Source organism: Protobothrops mucrosquamatus, unplaced genomic scaffold, assembly GCF_001527695.2.
Source record: "Protobothrops mucrosquamatus isolate PMUCROS unplaced genomic scaffold, P.Mucros_1.0 scaffold_104, whole genome shotgun sequence".
NCBI classification, from domain to species: Eukaryota; Metazoa; Chordata; class Lepidosauria; order Squamata; family Viperidae; genus Protobothrops; species Protobothrops mucrosquamatus.
Window position 1 is genome coordinate 240,942 of NW_015386180.1, and position 19,021 is coordinate 259,962.

The 19,021-nt window shown below is 39.1% G+C and overlaps 1 protein-coding gene across 1 annotated transcript; it reads left to right on the forward strand.

Moving 5' to 3' along the window:
* The first annotated feature begins 13,829 nt into the window (after positions 1-13,829).
* On the forward strand, positions 13,830-14,375 carry GREM1 (gremlin 1, DAN family BMP antagonist). Its single transcript, XM_015815766.1, has one exon. It carries the CDS (start codon positions 13,830-13,832, stop codon positions 14,373-14,375), a length of 546 nt encoding a protein of 181 aa, XP_015671252.1.
* Positions 14,376-19,021: the final 4,646 nt, after the last annotated feature.

The window sequence follows — 19,021 nt, forward strand, 5'->3', positions numbered from 1 at the left end:
ATGTGCAAGCTTTCAAGATCCTTAGTCCTCTTCATCAGGCAAGAAATTATTACTGCAAGTCCTGTGGAAAAAATGGTTAAAAGAACTAGGCATGTTTATTCTAAAGAAGAGAAGTCTAAGGAAAAACACGAGAGCTATCTTTAAATATTTGAAGGGTTGTCACAAGAAAAAGAGTTGGGATTTATTCTTCATAGTACTCAAAGGAAAGACAAAAAGCAATGGGTAGAAGCGTTAGAGAGAGATTTAAACCTGAAATAAGAAAGAATGTCCTGATTGTGAAAGCAATTAAGCAATAGAACAGGAGTAATGGGGATTCTATCACTGGAGACTTTCAAAGATTTCTCTGGGATGGTCTGAGAATTCCTGCCTTGGACAGAAGTTGAACTAGAACAGGGGTCCCCAACCTTGGCAACTTTAGGACCTGTGGACTTCAACTCCCAGAATTCCCCAGCCCCCATGGGGACCCCTGAACTAGAAGATCTCCAAGGTTCCTTCCAACTTTATGATTCTATAAAAAGAAACTCATACATACATATATACACACATACACACACAGAGAGAAACAAAGAGTACTATTACACAAAGAGATCTCAAACCTATTTATAAAATATACAGGTTTTTTTAAACAAAAGTAGAATTTTAACAACTTTTAAAATAAAATTGTACTTATTTATAGTAGAATACTCTATTTTAAAAAAAGTCAACTGAAGCCAAGTACCGGTAAGTAAAATGATCACGTTATCCTATTGATGTTGTAATTATATTAACTTGTTGGGAAAAAAAATTAAGTTAACCAACAGTTCAGTTGCTCGTGAAGAATTTTTTTTATTTAAATCTTGACTTTAAGCAGGTCAATCTTGCAAAAAGGGGAGGATTCATTCTTGATGTCGATGTGGTTGAGGAGAAAATACAAACATTAAATTTTAAAATATTATAGCAGGGACATAGAATAAAAATATCTTACAATTGCCTTCAGCTAAAGTGAAGCAGAACATGACAGATTTTTTTTAACAGAAAAAACATGAAAAGAAACAAAACTGGCTGTGAATTTGTGATAAAACTTCCCAGAAAGATGAATATTCTTGGCAGTTTCTTAAAGACAAGGAGATATTTTATAATGGATACAACTGAAAGATATTATTTCTACAGTACTAACTTTATAAGCACTTACAGATCAAATTCTTATCATAGATGATTTATCAGCACACTTTTGAAGTTAGGCTGCATTTGAATCAGCCAAGATCAGAATTTTGTTCTTTGTAATGTGTTAAAATTAACTTATTGAGTTTTGCCATAACTCTCAGAATTTCTCAAAGTCTGAGTACCAGAGCAGGAAGTAATGAAGAATATTGATTCATCCACTCCAGAGTAGCAAATGACAATTACAGTATATATGATTTTTATAAAACTGTGAAATTGTATACCAATGCTTTAGAATATTATTCATTGTATCTAATTACATTTTTTCAGCAGTACCAAAGCCAGTGAATAAACTGGTCTTGCTTTCTTGTCATTCAGCCACATTAAAGAGTTCCATGTATTAAAAACTGGTTTACACATTTTAAAACCACCTTGAATTAACACTAAGATTTTCTACAAGCCACCCATGGCTACCCTGCTGTTCTAATTTCTGTGCTATTATTACACATAATGATTTAATTCATTGTCCATTATAGAATTTCTTCTTCATGAAATGTGATTCGGGAAGAAGACCTGAACTAAGCTGATGCCAAATCTAAATCCTGGAACCATTTCTTCAGTCCAGGAAATCTGAAGTAAGTCCAATAGATTGCCCAATAGATGCCCAATAGATGTCTATTCAGTTTCTTCACCAAGATAGCCATCAAAAGGAAGCCTTCTCCTGGTTCTCTTAGTTATCTCAGTAACTTTTGAAAATGAGTTGGGGGTTGGGAATTGAGGTATTTCTGCTCCTTTCTCAGTTTGTGGACTCAATTAGGGCAATGGAATCTCAGGTCGCTGCTTTTGGGGGTTCCATGAGAGCCAGTGCCTTCACCATGCTTTTTAACATCTATATGAAGCCACTGACAGAAGTCATTTAGTAGTTTGGTGTACAATAATATTAGTATAATGTGTTACCCATGGACAGGACAGGCACTACCCCAAGCATATTGACAACTGGGGTGGGTGAGTCCTTCTACTCTATGGTGTAGTGAGCAAGAAAAATCTTTATTTTCTCATTTTCAACAATTTTGAACTTAATTTTAGTCTAACTATACTACCCAATCTTTTGTCATCTGCAGATTTAAAAAGAATTCCCTCTCTTTATCCAACCTGTAAAGATGAGATCCAATAAAAGTTTACAACTCAGCCTCTACAAATCAAATTGTTATATCCTTAGTTCATGATGGTTTAGTGAAAACTATGTTTGTTAGGCTTTGTAACCAATGAAAAGTCTTAGTATTTAGATCACTTTAATAACAGAGACAGAAGAGATTACAAAGAAAGGGAAAGATGTATCTAGGCTAAACAGAAGAATCATTGCAGGTATACATAATTAGGTGGAAAAAAAACCTGTAGAACAGTCTGCGCCGACCCTCTGCTTTCCAGATGGGTTGGAGTCAGTGAATATTTTCAATGCATGCCAATTTTGCTACTCTTCAAAATTAATCTAATACCACAATGTATAATGTCACATGAGCCATTTGATTGCTACCATAATTATTTAGCATCAGCAATGTATTGCCTTGGTTACTATACAGAATGTGTGACAATGTCTGACAGTGAGTAGGACTACTTTGAGAAAGATCAGCTGGAACTAAAAAATATGCAATGTTGTATTAGGCTTTGGGATTGCTTGGACAACCCTGATTATAGCTAATATTGTAGCAACAAAAAATAAAAATAATAATTATTTGCAGTGCTTTTTTTCTAAAAAAAAAAAAAGGTGCCGGAACTCACACACATCATACAACCCGCCTTGCCTACCCTACAAGGTTCCATCCAAAAAAGGTGCCGGAACTCCGTTCTGGGTGTTTTATGAGAAAAAAAGCCCTGATTATTTACATTGTTGATGCCCGATTCTCCAGAGAAATAGAAAATTCCCACTTTCTTGCCACAGTTGTTAACTGCAGTTGTTAAGTAAGTAACATAGTTGTTAAGTGAATCTGGCTTCCCCATTGACTTTGCTGGTCAGATCACAAAAGGTGATCACATGACCCCAGACACTGCAACCATCATAAATATGAGTCAATTGGCAAGCACCTCAAGTTTGATCACATGACCATGGGGATGCTGCAAAAGTCATAAGTGTGAAAAATGGTCATAAGTTCCTTTTTTTCCACTGTTTTTGTAACTTTGAACTGTCATTAAATGAACTGTTGTAAGTCGAGAACCACCTATATATATGTTTTTGTGTCTGCCATCTCAACTGTTCTCATAATAATCTGCCAATCTTCCAAGATTCTATATTGATTTCACTGATATGAATTCATATCTTTTCTATTGTCTTCCCATTCTTTTATTTTCCTTCACCTTAACAAGCATATTTGTCCTTGCCCATCAATCATCCATTCACACCACACTCCTAGGAAGTTTCTGCTTTTTGATCATTGCCTTACAGGAGAAAACTGTCTTTAATTTGTCCATGAATAATTGATGGCTTCTTCTTGCAGTTCCTGATATTCTTAGATTGAAATCCACATTTCAAAATGTGCAGTCTTCCATAAACCTTTTCTCAGATGCTAGCTTCGACAATTTAATATTATTACTACTTTAATTTTTCTGATTGTTGTCACAGACATAACCTTAAACTTCAAGAATTGTCTAAGGATCTTTCCCCACTTTTGAAGGTGTGGTCAAACAAGTCACGATGCTGGTTTCAATGGTGCAATCATTGCTCCAGAGCCTGGGGTGCTACACACGCCAAGGGTCCCACCTCCTGGCTATATTGTTAACAGGCCAGATGTCTTGCTTTGCATGTACCAGAACAGAGGTCCCCAACCTTTTGGGCACCAGTTAGGTGGAGAAAGATTTTTTCCCCGCAGAATGGAGGGGGTGTGGTTTTGTGTGCTGCCTGCATCCTGTGAATGGGGTTTTGTTTGTGCGGACCAGTTGCTGGCATGCTGCGGCCCATGGACCGGGGGTTGGGGACCCCTGTACTAGAATCAGACATTCTAATGTTTTTTAGTGTGTTAATGTTTTTTACTGTTCTTATTATTTAAAAATGTTTTTAGGGTTTTAATTGTAGTATATGTTTTTGAATTGTGAGCACCCAGAGTCATTTGCTGAGATGGGCAGCTATACAAATCAAATAAATTAATATAAATAGATAGGTAAACAAACAAACAAACAAATAAATAAATAAATCTCTGCCTATTTCTGATGTGCATCATGCAGAACAGGCAGAACTTGATTTTATTGTTCAAATTGACCACACATTTTTACCACTTTTTTGACTACACCTTGTGGACTTCCATGGCCCTAAGCACAAACTAGCCCTGTGACTTCTTTCTTTTGCTGTGTCCTTAAGAGACCACCTTCATCTCATTCCTGAGCCATGACTGAGGAAGACAAATTATCCTTACTGGCATTGTTGTTAAAGTAGCTTTCATCTTAAGCTGGTAGCATCCAACAAGAATGTAAAAACTACCCATTACATTGGAGGTAAGCTCAGATAACCAGTAGCTAATGAGATCAGAGCAGCACTAATTTACCATTTCACACTCTTCCAGACTTTGTTTGGCGTTATCTGCCAACTGGATAGAGCTCTAAAGAGCTCTAAAGAGCTGATCACAGCAGTACCATGCCTAGGGTTGCCAGGTGTCCACTATTTGAGTGGACAGTCCACTTTTTTCACATTATGTTCACTATTTTTTTTCACAAAATAGTGGACATTTTTTTTATTCAAAAGCTTTATCATGAAATGGTACGTAATCTAAAGCTGTACAGTCTACTTTTTTTTACTACTTAACCCCCCCACCCCGCTTGTCTGCTATTTTTGGGAAGCAGACCTGGCAACCCTAACCATGCCAGGGACTTATCAAAACCACATCATGATGCAGCCAGCGGTACAATGCTTAACTCTAAAGTTCCTTCTGATTTAGTGCAAGACTGAAACAATGAAGCCTCACTGTCCCTAGGAAGCATGGAAGAATCTGCAGGGTGACATTTGTCACCATTATAAAGGGAGAGAAATGCTAAGTAAGAGTCCTGCTTGCAACCCAATTTTCCTTGGGATTCTGGTTTCCTTTTTAAAAAAACTGTATTCAGATTAGGTTATGATCTATAAATTGATTCACACTTGAACTGTAATGGCTGATGGGGCATCCAGAACTATGGATTAATTTCTAAATAGATTTGTTCCATGACAGCCAGCTTTGGTTAGTGATTAAGGCATCAATCTAGAAACCAGGAGACTCTGGGTTTTTGTGCCACTTTAGGCCCAAACCCAGCTGGGTGACCTTGGGCCAGTCACTCACTCTCAGCCCCAGGAAGGAGGCACTGGCAAATTACTTCTGAATTTTTGCCAAGAAAACTGCAGGGACTTGTCCAGTAAATCACATAGACTCACTGGCCTTTTTTTTTTTTTTAAAGCCCCACTAGGCAACTTCAAAAACCCACCAAGGCTTCTGGTTCAGGATGGGATGCTGGCAAAGATCCTGTTTTGACCATTATTCCAAGATAAGAGCTCACAGCTAGAAATCTGAGGTTAGAACTCTTGCTTTTGGTAACTCCCTATGCCCTCTTATAGTGCTCCTTGTCACGAAGATGTGGATAAATTCTTTCCACAGTATTACACAACAATAATTAAGCTCTGAAAACAAGGCTGCAGCGGTATTAAAAAAACAAAACAAAACAAAACAAAAAGCGAACTGTCCCTAGCCACATGCCCATCAACAGCTTTGTAAGAGGCTCGAACCTAAAACTACAAAGCCACTAATGAGCAATCCTCACACTCCTACACAAAATCCAGGGCTAGGATGGAAGAGAAATGGGGTTTTTCCTGCGCGTTCCTCTTCCACCCCGTGTTCCACTGCACGTGTTGCCTCTGTATGCGGGAAAAGGTTCTTACTCCACCAGTTCTCGCCCTGCACACACACAGCGTGTGAATAATAGGGAATTGGTAGGCGTGAAGTTGTTGGGGGGGTTTTTTTTTTGAGGGGGGGAGCGCGAATCCTGGCGGCAGCGGCTGGAAGCGGTTAGGGGGTGGATTGGGAGGCCTCAGCCAATGACACGGAGGGCCGCTCTCAGCTGGCAGGCATTTAAATGGCAGCTAGCGCGCTGCGTTCCCAAGTCAGAGGCAGGAGCCGAGCGCCTGAACGCGGAAAGAGCAGCGGCGAAGCTTCGGTCGCCGTCGCAGGTGAGGGATGGCGGGCAGGGTCCCGGCTTGGCCTTCGCAAGGGGAAGGGGCAACGCTCCGCCTGGCAGAGCAGGAAAGATAAGGGCGAAATGCTGGTTTCTAGAGGAGGGCAGCCGAGCTCAGTGGCGCTACTCGGGACGTGGTTCCCAGCGTTGTTTTCGAAGGGGGGGGGGGGACAACTCGGAGAGAATCGAGACGCGGTCTCGGCAGTACCAACCTCCGTGTTAAGACCCAGAGTTATTTTCAGAGTTGGGGGGGTAGGACTTTAGCTTATTGCTGGCGCGGGAAAAGCCCGACTGTCCTGGGGAATCGGGCTTTATCCGAGGGTAACAGAGGAAGTTTTCTGGAGTGCTGGGTGGGAGCTTTCAAACGTGAACTACACGGGAGAAAAAAAAAACCTTGCGGGTTTTAGCCCAGGGTGGAGCCACCGGGGTTACTGAACGTCGACAAGGCACCTCTGTGGTTGGCTCGGGAGTAAGGGCTATTCCAGCGAAGCAATAACTGCGTTGCAGGCATTCTCCTCCGGCTCTGGCAGAGACCGTTCCCGCGTTGTGTAACGTGGGGATGGTCGCCTTGATCTCCTAAGCTTGGGTCCTTCGCTCAGGGGCAGAGACAGCAGCCCGCATCTCTCTTCTCTCTCTCTCTCCCCCCCCCCCCAGCTTGGTTTCCGAGCCCGCGCGCGTCTCGCCCTTCTGCCTGCCGGGTTACGAGGACGACGCAACGCCCGGGAATCGCTGCCCCGAGTAAATCCTGCGAGTTGTTTTAAACGTGGCGTCTTCCGCGTCTCCGAGGAGGTTCAGTCTGCGCGCTGGCAGTTGAATTAATAAACCAGCACCTTAATTATGTAAATTGCCTAACATTGTTTACACTCGAGGAGCAATTGCGGCCGAGTCGCGATGGCGATGAGGGGAGTTAAGTTGTCTGGAAGGCGGCGGCGGCGGTGGCGGTGGCGGGTGGCTTAGTGTAGCAGAAGTGGGAGATTTGAGTTAAAATATCTCGAAATGGGCCCCTTGCGGCGTTCTTGCAAGGTAAAAGCTTGATTTCCAATCCTAACGCTCAGGGAGTAGCCGTCGTGGATGGTTGCGTAAAACTTTCCTGTCACGGGTCTTTTGCAGCTGGAGCAACCCCAACTTCGCTAGGTAAAGTTCCCACGACGCCACGGAGAGGGAGAAGCATCTGCTTTCGACACCGGTTAACTAACGAGAAGCTGTCGTTCATGCAGATTTGGTGGGAATTGGATAGATTTCAGTTGCCTAATGCAACACCGCTTCCATAGGAAGGTCAGAAGGAGGAACATTCAGGCAGGAACTGTCACTTTTGGGGACACATAGGAGTAGCTATTATTCCCGCAGGCTGGCCTCTGATTTTATAGGGAGGTTCTCGGACAAGCCAATGCAAATGGGTTATAAAAGAAAGCAATGGCCTCCCTCCCACATTCAGTTATCTCTTTTTTAAAAAAACCTATAAAAGTTGTAATTAAAGCAGTGAACGATAATACAAAACAGAAAAGGAAAGAAATAGAATAATAACTTTTTGCAAAAAAAAAAACAAAAATAAAAAATAAACAGAACCTCTATTCCAGGAAAGGGAATTCCTATCCTCAACACAAGTATAAGCAATTTTACTGTCTTTTCACCTCCTCATAATTAACACATAATAAAACTCTTCATCCTGTAATGTGTCTCTTAGCAATAGGCAAATCCAATAACTACAGTAACATGTTCTCCCATGTGGGAGAAGTCCTAAAATAATAACTTTATTTGCCATTCCATATCTCAGCTTACTATTAGCAAAAACGCATTTGGAAGGCATAATGTGGTCCCAGTATACTAATATGAATAAAAGACTAAAACTAAACATTATGAACAGGGACAATTTCTGTGTTAGAACAAGCTCTCAAAATCCCCTTACTTTAAGAGGAAGGACAGTTAGATATAAAGCCACTTTAAATGCTATCAGTTTAGGATACATAAAGTAATTGCAGGGAGAAAGGTTAAATATCTTGTTAACTGTAAGCAAATCCAATACCCAACATTTTCCCAGTCCAGCTGTCAACAAGGCCAAAGAGAACCACCCCAAATAACATTTTAGCCCATCTCTTCTCCCCACTTCCTTTCTCGATGCGGGCCTTGTTTCAGCTTATTCTCTTCATCTTACCAAACTTGCTAAACAAAGAGAAGCAAAACAAAAATTAAGTCCATGCTGCCATCATCTGATCTTCTGCCTTTCTGCATCCCCCTCCAAATATTGGGTAACCCTAGATAACCCATTATGTCAGCACCTTTTTAAAAATCAGTCTAACAAGGGTCGCTAGATACAGTACTATGCTGTGGAAAGGCTCCGGATTGTGTATTGCCTTATCCATTCCAATATAGAATCCCACATAGATGTGTAACATCTTTTAGTTAGAAGTTAGAATAGAAGTACCAACAGCCTTCTTTATGGAAACATTTTCCTATACCCAGGTTTAGATCCAAGGCTTCTCTGGAAAATACTTTCAAATTAGTTCAAAATCAAGATTCAAGAGGATGTTAATGCATTAGAACATTGAATCAAACAAAGCAAGACGAATTTCAGCAGAGACAAATGTGGAGTGCTTTTGCCTGGGAAGAATTTAATATGGAGGAGGAACCGTATTAAGCAACAGTACTGGTATAGGCAAAAAGGAGCTGAATATGAATTAATAGCATGATGTAGCTGAATGAAAAAAGAAATGCAATCCTACAGTTACTATAGTTTAGATCAAGAGAAGTCATTGTTATTCCTTATTTTTCACTGGTAGACTGCTCCTGGAATATTGCATCTACTTCTGATCACTAAAGTTTAGACCAGGGGTGTCAAACTGCTGGCCCATGGGCCGGACACATCACCAGGAAACCATGCCCACCCCTTTGCCAGCAATGGAGAAAAAGTTCCGATATGTTGTGTGACATCACATGACGTCGCGAGTTTGACATGTATGGTTTAGACAGTGAGAACCAGGGGTGTGTCCAAAGATGACTAACTGAGATAATAAAGGGCTCGGAAAGAAAAAAAGAGGAATGTTTGAAGGTGTTGGATATGTTTAGCATGGTAAACTATGGGGAAATACGATAGGTATCTTCAACTATGACTGTCCTGTAGAAGATGAGGTAAGTGACAGGACAAAAAACTGTGAGTTCAAATTACAGATAAGCTGGACATCAGAAAAATTATCTGACAGTAAGATTGTTTTAACAATCAGAGTTTGAGAGTGATGGAGTCTCATTCACTAGAAATAGTCATATAGAGGCTAGATGACCATCTTTGGGGGATGCTGTAATAGTGGATTCTTGCATTGGGATTAGATGTTCTCAAAGATATCTTTGATCATTTACATTCAGTTGTGTCATTTTCCATCTTTTAAAGCCAGTTTAAGTGTTTTACTTAGTTTGGGGGGGGGACTCGGAATCAAATTTCTATCTAATAAAAGTGTTCACTGGTGATTTTGGATTATTTATTCTTTCATCTTAACCTATCTCATATGATTGCTACTGGGATGAAAATTGGGGAGAGGTCATCTGCCTTAACCTCTCACAGGTGAAATTTCAATAACTTTCTTGATAAATGAATTAGTTTTCAAAAAGTATACTGATTTAATGGGTTTCCAGGCTTACGAGGTTTGTACTGTACTGCAACCCAATAGCTTGCGACTGCCAGTAGGTAGGGCATTGTTAATTATATTTGCTTTGTATCTGTTGCTAGTTTATCAATTGTTTTAGAGATGTGTTTCATGTGTTTAATTTTTGCTGTGTTGAATTTATTATTTTTAGGCTTTTCATTATTCAGTTATTCATAATTAATAGACTAAAACCATAGTTTCTAACACTTGTTTTCTCATTTGCATTCTACTTTGAATTTTCTTTCTTTTGTTCTTCCTGTTTATTTTCTTTAAAATGTCATATACACATACCCATATATATATATATACAGAGAGAGAGAAAAAAAAATTGTCATTGATATTGGGCCCTCAGACTTTGATGTCACATCAAAAAACAAACAAAAGATGATCATATTTGTCTTGGCCTATTTGTAACCCATAATGATGGAAGTAACTCAATTGTATCCTATCTGGGAACAATCCAGGTCATCTGGCTATAGGACAGAAGCAAAGCTGAACTGGAAGGATTCCTTTTCTGGTCCAATAAGTAAAGCATTGTATGTTGTATCTAAAATACAATCTTATCTTCTCTTTCCTATTCTCAGTGTAAGTCTATCACAGTCTGCAAGATTGAGTGTCTGTTAGTTTCATATTAAGGACTGATGCAGGTAGAGAGGATTAATAACAACTGGTAAAAACATTGGTTTAAATCTAGGCAGGGGTGAGTAGGGAGGTGGTCCACTCTGGGTGCAGGCAATGCACCCAGGGTAGGGATGCTGCTGAAGACATGCAGCAGGTGTGGAGTCAGGTTGTTGTTGCCCAGTCAGCTGTAGTTCTGTTGAAAGTGGAGGAAAAATGATGTCTTCAGGTTAGTTTTGATCCCTGGTGACTTCCCCTGCAGTTTTCTTAGAATTTTTCCAAAGCAGCTTGCCAGTTCCTTCTAATTAAAGCCAAGAGAACTGACTAGGCTAAGATCAACCAGCTGGCCCATTTGGGCTAAAGCAGGACTAGAACTCAGATTCCTGGTCATTAATCAAACACCTTAACCACTACCCCAAACTAGCTCTCAGCAATCAATGTTGATTGATGCTTATGTCATCAAGTTGTTATTGACTTTTAGCAATCACATAAATAGACTTTCTCCATCAGGATCTGTCCCAAATTTAGTCTCTTGGATCTACTAACAGTGTACTTCTCTCTGCTGTAACTCAGTCTATCCACCTTGGTGCTTGTCATCCTCTTCTATTCCCCTACCACTTTTCCTAGTATTAGAATCTTCTTCAGAGAGCTGGGTCTTCACAAAATGTGTCTAAAATGAGGGTATGTGTATCAAAATATGCTAGGTATATTAGTGGTTCAGGTTCAGGAGTTAGTAAAAATCACATGGGCCCGGGATCTACCTGGTATCAAAATGCACATTTGTGTATTTTATACAATTTGGGAGGATGCAAGTGAGAAGAGGTGAGCTTGAATAGTTTTATTTTGGTTAGATGTTAAATTGCTGTATAGAATCTGAGCTGTATCTAAAGCCCTTATAACTTATTGGAGGGGTTAATTAAATGGGGTTGGAATTCTATTGACTACTTCATCTGAATTCTAGTGCTTATTCTGGATCTTAAGAACTGGCCAAATTCTGGGTAACTGGGGATATGGTATTAAGGCCATTGGGGAATGTTGGGGCTTGTCAAGTACCCTGGGGTTTAATCAAGTCCTTGATTATCTCAGTTTCTGTTAAATCATATGTATGTACTTGATTTTCTTTCCTAGATCTTTCTCTTTCTACAGAGAATCTCTTTATACAGTAATACTGTGTTTCCTGAAAATAAGACCCAACTGGATAATAAGCCCTAGCATAATTTTTCAGGACGCTCGTAATAAAAGCCCCACCCCAAAAATAAGCCCCAGTTAAGATAGTCAGCCAGATGGACACATTTAGTACCGTATTTCCACGAATATAAGCCCTAACTGGAAAATAAGCCCTAATGCATCTTTTGGAGCAAAAATTAATATAAGACCCGGTCTTATTTTCAGGGAAACACGGTATTTATTTGTTGTTTATCTCACTATTCTTACTTGTTATTTCTTGCTCTACTCTTTTGGAATCTGTCAGAGTTTATGCTTCTTTGATTAACATGATCATGCCATAAATCAATGCAACATGTTTTTTACCAGAGAAAGATCACCAGACTTGGGGTTTGATGTCATGTAAACCAGGTCAGGAGTGTTAAAAGCTACCAATTGAACTTTTTTTAAAAAAATTGGGAGTTTACTACAGTGCACTATAAGCATGAGATTCATATGTTGACAATTTAACATTACTTGCCAATTATAATTTATGAGTAGTTGCTAAACCCTACATGTAGTCCATGTTGGCCTATGTTGATCTGAGAAAAACAAGTTTTGAAAATTCTAAAACAAAATTAAGTAATTACATCCTAAAAGAAACATGTAAAATAATAGGAAAATTATGGCCTAATCTGACTGGAGGCCAAGACATGCAAAATGAGACAGTACTAGAATTAATTTTACCCTTTGGTTTAGATTCTTAAATATTTTGGGTTCAGAAACTATATTGCATTTAACTATGAAATTAAACTCTATTTTATTGTAGCAATATTTTTCTCAAATTAATGACCTGAACTTGTTTGTCTAAATGAGTTTTGTTCACACACAACTCATCTTCAAGTTTTTTTTCTGCATTTTCCTAGGGGAAGATGTCTCAATATTTAAGGAAATCTATTAACCATAGTGGCATAAAGTGGCATTCTTTCATTAGCAATTTAATGCCACATGGGCCATTGGTTCCTATTGGAGTATCCAAACTAAATATAATATGTAATGTTTTAAATATTTTTTTCCTTTCCCAGATTCCCAACAGAGCTAAGCAATGTATATGTGGAAAGGTTAAATCATTTTGCTCCTCCTAGAAACCTAATCAGAGCCAGCATGAGTAGATAGAGGAACCACAATCTATTGCAGTGAGAACAAAAATATGCCATCATGCTAACCTTATTTTTCCATTTCTTTTCTCTGCAACTCCATACTGCAAATTGAAAAAGAAAAAGAAGTTGTCTTAATGGTCCACACAATTTGGCTCTCAATTTCTCTAGGGCCCTGCTGTATAATAGGTAGCTAGTATTATTTTTGTTTTTCTTTAACTAATTTTTCTGAAAATTGAGTTTTTAATTTTTTTTGAAATCCTTTCTTTTCAGCCGCACATCCCTTATCGTGAACCTGTCATTGAGGCTGGCAATTAAGTGTGTTGAGTGATAATTATGCTACTGCAAATCCAATTTATGGAGTCTGAATCTAAATATGTAGTAAAAAAAAACATGGGAATGAGATTTCCTTTGCAGATCTTTAAAGAAATGAAAGAGATTTTAAAATCTCGTGGAGGGTCTTAGTGTGAAAGCCCCAGGTTTCATTTAAAATATTTTCATGGAATATTTGAACTTCTCTCTATTTGCTTTACTTGGTCTTACCCAAGTTTTATTTACATTTTTTATGTAAATAAAGGACTTGGGTGAATAGAGTAACCTTGGTTGGAACACTTAATATAATATTTATTTGCCACAGTCTTATTTCAGGGGTGTCAAATTGCCGGCCTGCGGGCCGGATGCGTCATGCCAAAACCGCACCCACCCCATTGCCAGCAATGGAAAAAAAGTTGCGATAAGCATTCAAAATTTGCACCACTGATTTGACTCAAATAATAAAATCCAGTATATTAACTTGATGCTATTGTTGTTGTTAGTAAACATACTATAAGTAGATTAAGTTTCAATCAAGTTTCTGAATTTCTCTAGCGCAGAAAATCTTTTTTGTAGCTTTGGATATACTTTTTGATTGGTAGAAAACAACCTGATAATATTCCTTTTTTGTATTCTTAGAATGGCTTGCATAGTTTCTGCTGTTGGTGTCTTCCTTTTGTTGAGTCTTCTGCTGCCCTCGGGAGAGGGCAGCAAGAGGAACCGCGGATCACAAGGAACCATCCCTTCTCCTGACAAAGCCCAGCCCAATGACTCCGAACAGACCCAGCAGCCACCACTGCCCGGTTCCAGACCCCGGGGGAAGGAGAAGGCCAAATCTACTGAAGAGGTGCTGGAATCAAGCCAAGAGGCATTGCATGTCACAGAACGAAAGTATCTGAAAAGGGATTGGTGCAAAACACATCCGCTTAAGCAAACAATCCAAGAGGAAGGCTGCAGAAGCCAAACCATCATTAATAGATTCTGTTATGGCCAGTGCAATTCATTCTATATCCCAAGGCATATCCATAGAGAAGAAGGTTCCTTCCAATCATGTTCATTCTGCAAGCCAAAGAAATTCACCACCATGGTGGTTACACTGTCCTGCCCAGAAATGCAACCTCCAATCAAGAAAAAGAGGATCACTCGAGTTAAAGAATGCCGCTGTATATCCATAGACTTGGATTAGAAAGGATTATGGAGGATAGTCTGCTCACCAGCGCATTTCTTCCTTCAAACCAGGCATCTAAACCTCTTTAGGTATGTCCAATGGGACATGAATCAAAGAGAATTGCAACAAACAGTATGTGTTACTCATCTGTAGGTGTGAATTTCAGCTTTGAAAATAAGTCATTAGTACTACACTAATTCCTCCCGTCCTGGGATTCTGCACTTGAATCTGTGCCGTTGACTCTCTCATGATCATCAGTAGCAGTATCTATCATAGATTTGGAGGCATTTTTCACATTTTGTTATGTTCTGAGGAAAATGTGAAAAGGAATAAGTTAATTGCAGTGAGTGCCATTGTGATGGACAAGAAAGCTTGAATGTTATCACCTTTATTTGGACGTTAAATGGCGACTTCCTAGAGCTAAGAAGGAAAGACAAAAAGGGAAGGCAGAAAAATGAACAAGGCAAAGAAAAGTGATGTACACACACCACCCCTCTGAATACCTTGAATGTTATTTCTGATTGCATTTCTCAAGCCAACAGCACCTTTCAATACTGTATATACCAGTGATGGCGAGACTTTTAGAGACTGAGTGCCCAAACTGCAACCCAAAACCCACTTACGTATCATCGGGTGCCGGGTGGGCATGGCCCATTGGGTGGGTGTGGCCCAATTGGGCAGGTGTGGCCAATTGGATGGGCGTGGCTGCGGTGGTAACAGAAGACTGGGTGGGACTAAAAAGTTCAATCAATTCCAACTTTGCAAGATTTTTTTCCCCACGAGAAGTTGAAATTGATTGATTGATTGATTGAACCTTTTTTTTTTGCACAGGGCGAAGGCCTAAAGCAAAAAGGTTTTATAAAACCCAGCTGAAGGCCTAGGACTGGGGTGACGGCGCACGTGCCCACAAAGGGGGCTCTGCGTGCCACCTGTGGCACATGTGCCATAGATTCGCCATCATGGGTATGTACTCTTCTGTAAACCCATCTGCTGATAAACTGACTCGTGAATTTTTTGCTTGGAGATCAACCCTTTTTTCAAGTTATTATCTCCCACTAAAGCTGTCTGCTTTTTGCATACCACAATTGTTGTAGTTGTGTAAGCTTCCTCAACTGGGAAGTATAGAAAGAGGAGGGACAAAGTTTTTTCTCCTTGCTACCTGCTTTCTTAATTGATCTGATTGTGTGGAGGACAAAGCCATCATACAACCCCATTGCACAAGCTGAAGGAGCACTAGCTGGGCCTGGAATATTCTTGCCATTCACTAAAATGCCATGAAAAATATCCCACCCATGGATAAACTAACACTTGAAATTTTGATGTAATTTTCACAATTGGTTTACCCATGAGTGGCACATTTTTTATGACTTTTGCTTAAATATTTGAGGGTCTGCTTATTTGCAGATAGGCCTATATAGGGATATATTAGGTACTTTAAAAATTCTGAGTGGAAAACTTATCCTAGTACTTGTAGGTAAGTCTATCCATGGATAAACCAATCCAAATTTTTGGGGTGAATTGGCATCTAAAGTTTTCAGCTTATCCATGAGAATATAGTAATATAACTCTTAATTTCCCAGTTACTCTTACATATATATATTGACAACTATTAATATGTTGCATATATGCATCCCTTTCATAGCCACCCACTATCCCACATAGTCAGCTGATATAGAAAGCAAAGCATTGCAATAACCATTTTTAACTCCAAATATCACAGATTTACAGTTTCAGGGAAGATCCTAAATATCTAATCTCGTTGATGCTTCCCAATTTTCTTCAACCTATCATGAGTTGAATTTGGAAGAAGTTAAGATAATGAATAGTTTTGAATGTGAATCTGGCTAAAGAAATGCTTCTTCCATGTTGTGATCATGACAGATGCATTCTCTTACTAGAGAAATCCATTTTCAGACAGTCAGATTCCTGCCATTACACGGTTCCTGCCATTACTCGTAGCTCTTAGTCACTTAAGACAGAAGCAATGACAGAATATACCAGCTATATTTTTTTGCACTTTTTCTGAAAGTTGTGAAGGTTAGGATTTGGTAGGCCAGTGTTTTTCAAACTTAGCAACCTTAACATTCAACTTCAACTCTCAGAATTCCCCCAGCCAGGATGATGGCTGGGGAATTCTGGGAGTTGAAGTCCACACATCATAAAGTTTCTAAGCTTGAAAAACGCTGGTGTATACCCTTAGATCGTGGTTGAATATATACAGAATATGACTCTCATTGAGTCTCTTTGTGACATTCAAGTAGCCAGCTTTCTTACTATACATAGCTGGCAGCTGGAAATCATAATATCCAGGAAGCTGCACCAGGGAAGAGAGTCTGCTCTGCCTCTTCCCTGGAGTGTATCTCCAAAGCTGACTGGTGATCTCCTAAAGTGACATTAATGCTGTATTTTTTAATTACTATAGTACTAGTAGTCTAGTAGCTACAGCAAAGTGATGGATTACCTAATGATGCCAGCTTCTGTGGAATATTACTGCTTCCTTACTGACAAGAAGGTAGCAAACTTAAGCAGTGTTACTGTGTGTATGTGTACATGTAGTCTGGTATCTCATGTGGTCTTCTGGGCTGAAATATTTGTTGACAAACAAGTGGAGAACCAGAAAAAAGCCCTCCCAGTTAATTTATGTGGGAACCAAATGGACTGTAGATTCAACTTGCTCTTTATTCCTAGTTGCATTTTTTTATGTGGAAAAGAGAAGCAAGAATGTGCTCCAAGACTGGAAGAAACTCTGTGTTTCGTTAAAATAGTGACAATTGTGTGACTGCATAGAAGGCACCAGGTGACATTTCTGCCTCATTAAACTGTTGAATCATTGATCTATAGCCTACCATCTTTCAAGCATTATCTGGTCTTTATGCTACAATCTCTTGGGTTTTTTTTTTTTTGCTTCTACCCAGCATTACAGCAAATTATACTTATTATAATGTTACAGCATAACCACATATATATCTGTATTCCGGAAACACAGGCTGGAGCAGGAAGCTACTAAATGCCACCTCATTAAACATAGATATAAAAATGACTTGTTTTTAGAAGCCACAGCAATAAAAAGTGATTTTTTTTTTAAAAAAATGCAGTAATGATTTACAGAACAGCTGCTGGTACAGACCTTCTGCATTAGACACTTCAGCCACTAGGCCTATAACTAGACAGCATCCACATTACAGTATCTGGGATGCTAAAACACCATTTTCTCTATATCTAATCTTTCATCAAAATGCTTCCTGACCTCATAGATATGAGTTTAATATGCCAGTTTATATTAGTACATTACATTGCATCATATCCTCAGGCTTCATTTTTTGGTAGGTGATTGTTAAAATATGATATCTGAGCTACAAGAGATATTTTCCACTATGTGGATTGTGACAGAAAAATATTTAATGGCATTGCCATGTCTGTAGGATATGAGTGTTGCCTAATTCAGAGCACGTTTTAGATGAGCAACTTCCCTTTCCCTTTTGAACTGTTGGAAACCTGTGCTGATGTTTCCTTTCCTTCAAGTATTTGTCACAAAGGACACAAAGCAATTCAGCATTCTGGATAGGGCTATTTTGAAGTAAGATTTGCCAAGAATATGAGATCCTAATATAAAGGTCCTGACTTTCTGTGTACAAGCAGCACATTTTCAAACAAATATAGATTCTGTAAAGAACTTTTAATAATGTTTATTCATAAGTAAAACCATTGTATAAAAATTGTTGTACATAGAATTTAAAATACAACCATAGATATTTAAATGTGACTTTTAAGCTGATACTCCTCCTTGTAGAATTTCACAGTGCAAATGTTGGTTTTTAAAATAAACTTCTGTCTGTGTTACAAACTAATGTGCACCTGAACATAACTTATCTTCACCAAAAATACATTATTGTTTTCTACTAATTCTGTCTTTTTGTGTGCCCTGTAGGTGAATGTATATACTGAAAGAATATGTATTGTTGCTTTGAATTTTATGGAAAAAGGTGGATCCAAAGAACTGCTTTTAGTATATCTAACATATATATTGCAATAAGGGGAGCTTACAGCTGCTTATCTCAGTTCACTTTTTCTGAGCTCCAGGGTTTGTATTTTTAACTTTTGGAAAAATGTGGGTTTACTGGATTGCTTTTTAATGCATAGATCAAAAATTAAAATTAAGCAAAAATCAAGAACACGGGGACACAACCTCAAACTGACAGGAGGGAAATTCAAAAATAATTTTAGAAAATATTAGTTCAAAAAAAAAAGAGTAATGGAAGCTTGGAGCCAACTTCCAGCAGAGGTAGTGAGTCAATCATCAGCAAATGAGCTTAAACATGCTTGGGATAACACACATGTTCATCATCCAACAAACATTAAAAAAATAAAAATAAAAAAACCTGAAGGAGCAGACTTTATGGACTACTAGGTCTTTTTCTGCTGTCGGTTTTCTATGTTTCTGTCAATCTCTGTTTAGCCTCTCCTTATATGGGGGAGATGCCAATTTCAAATAATTGGTTTATGCAGCAGTCCCCAACCTTTGCGGTTTGGTGATCTGGATGGGGGGGGGAAGAGGGGAACCAAGGCATTGGATGTTGGGCTGGTGCATGCACGCAGCTTGACTCACCAAGCAGTGGGCTGGTGTGCATATACATGCATGCGCAGCTCAACATATGCAAGTAGTG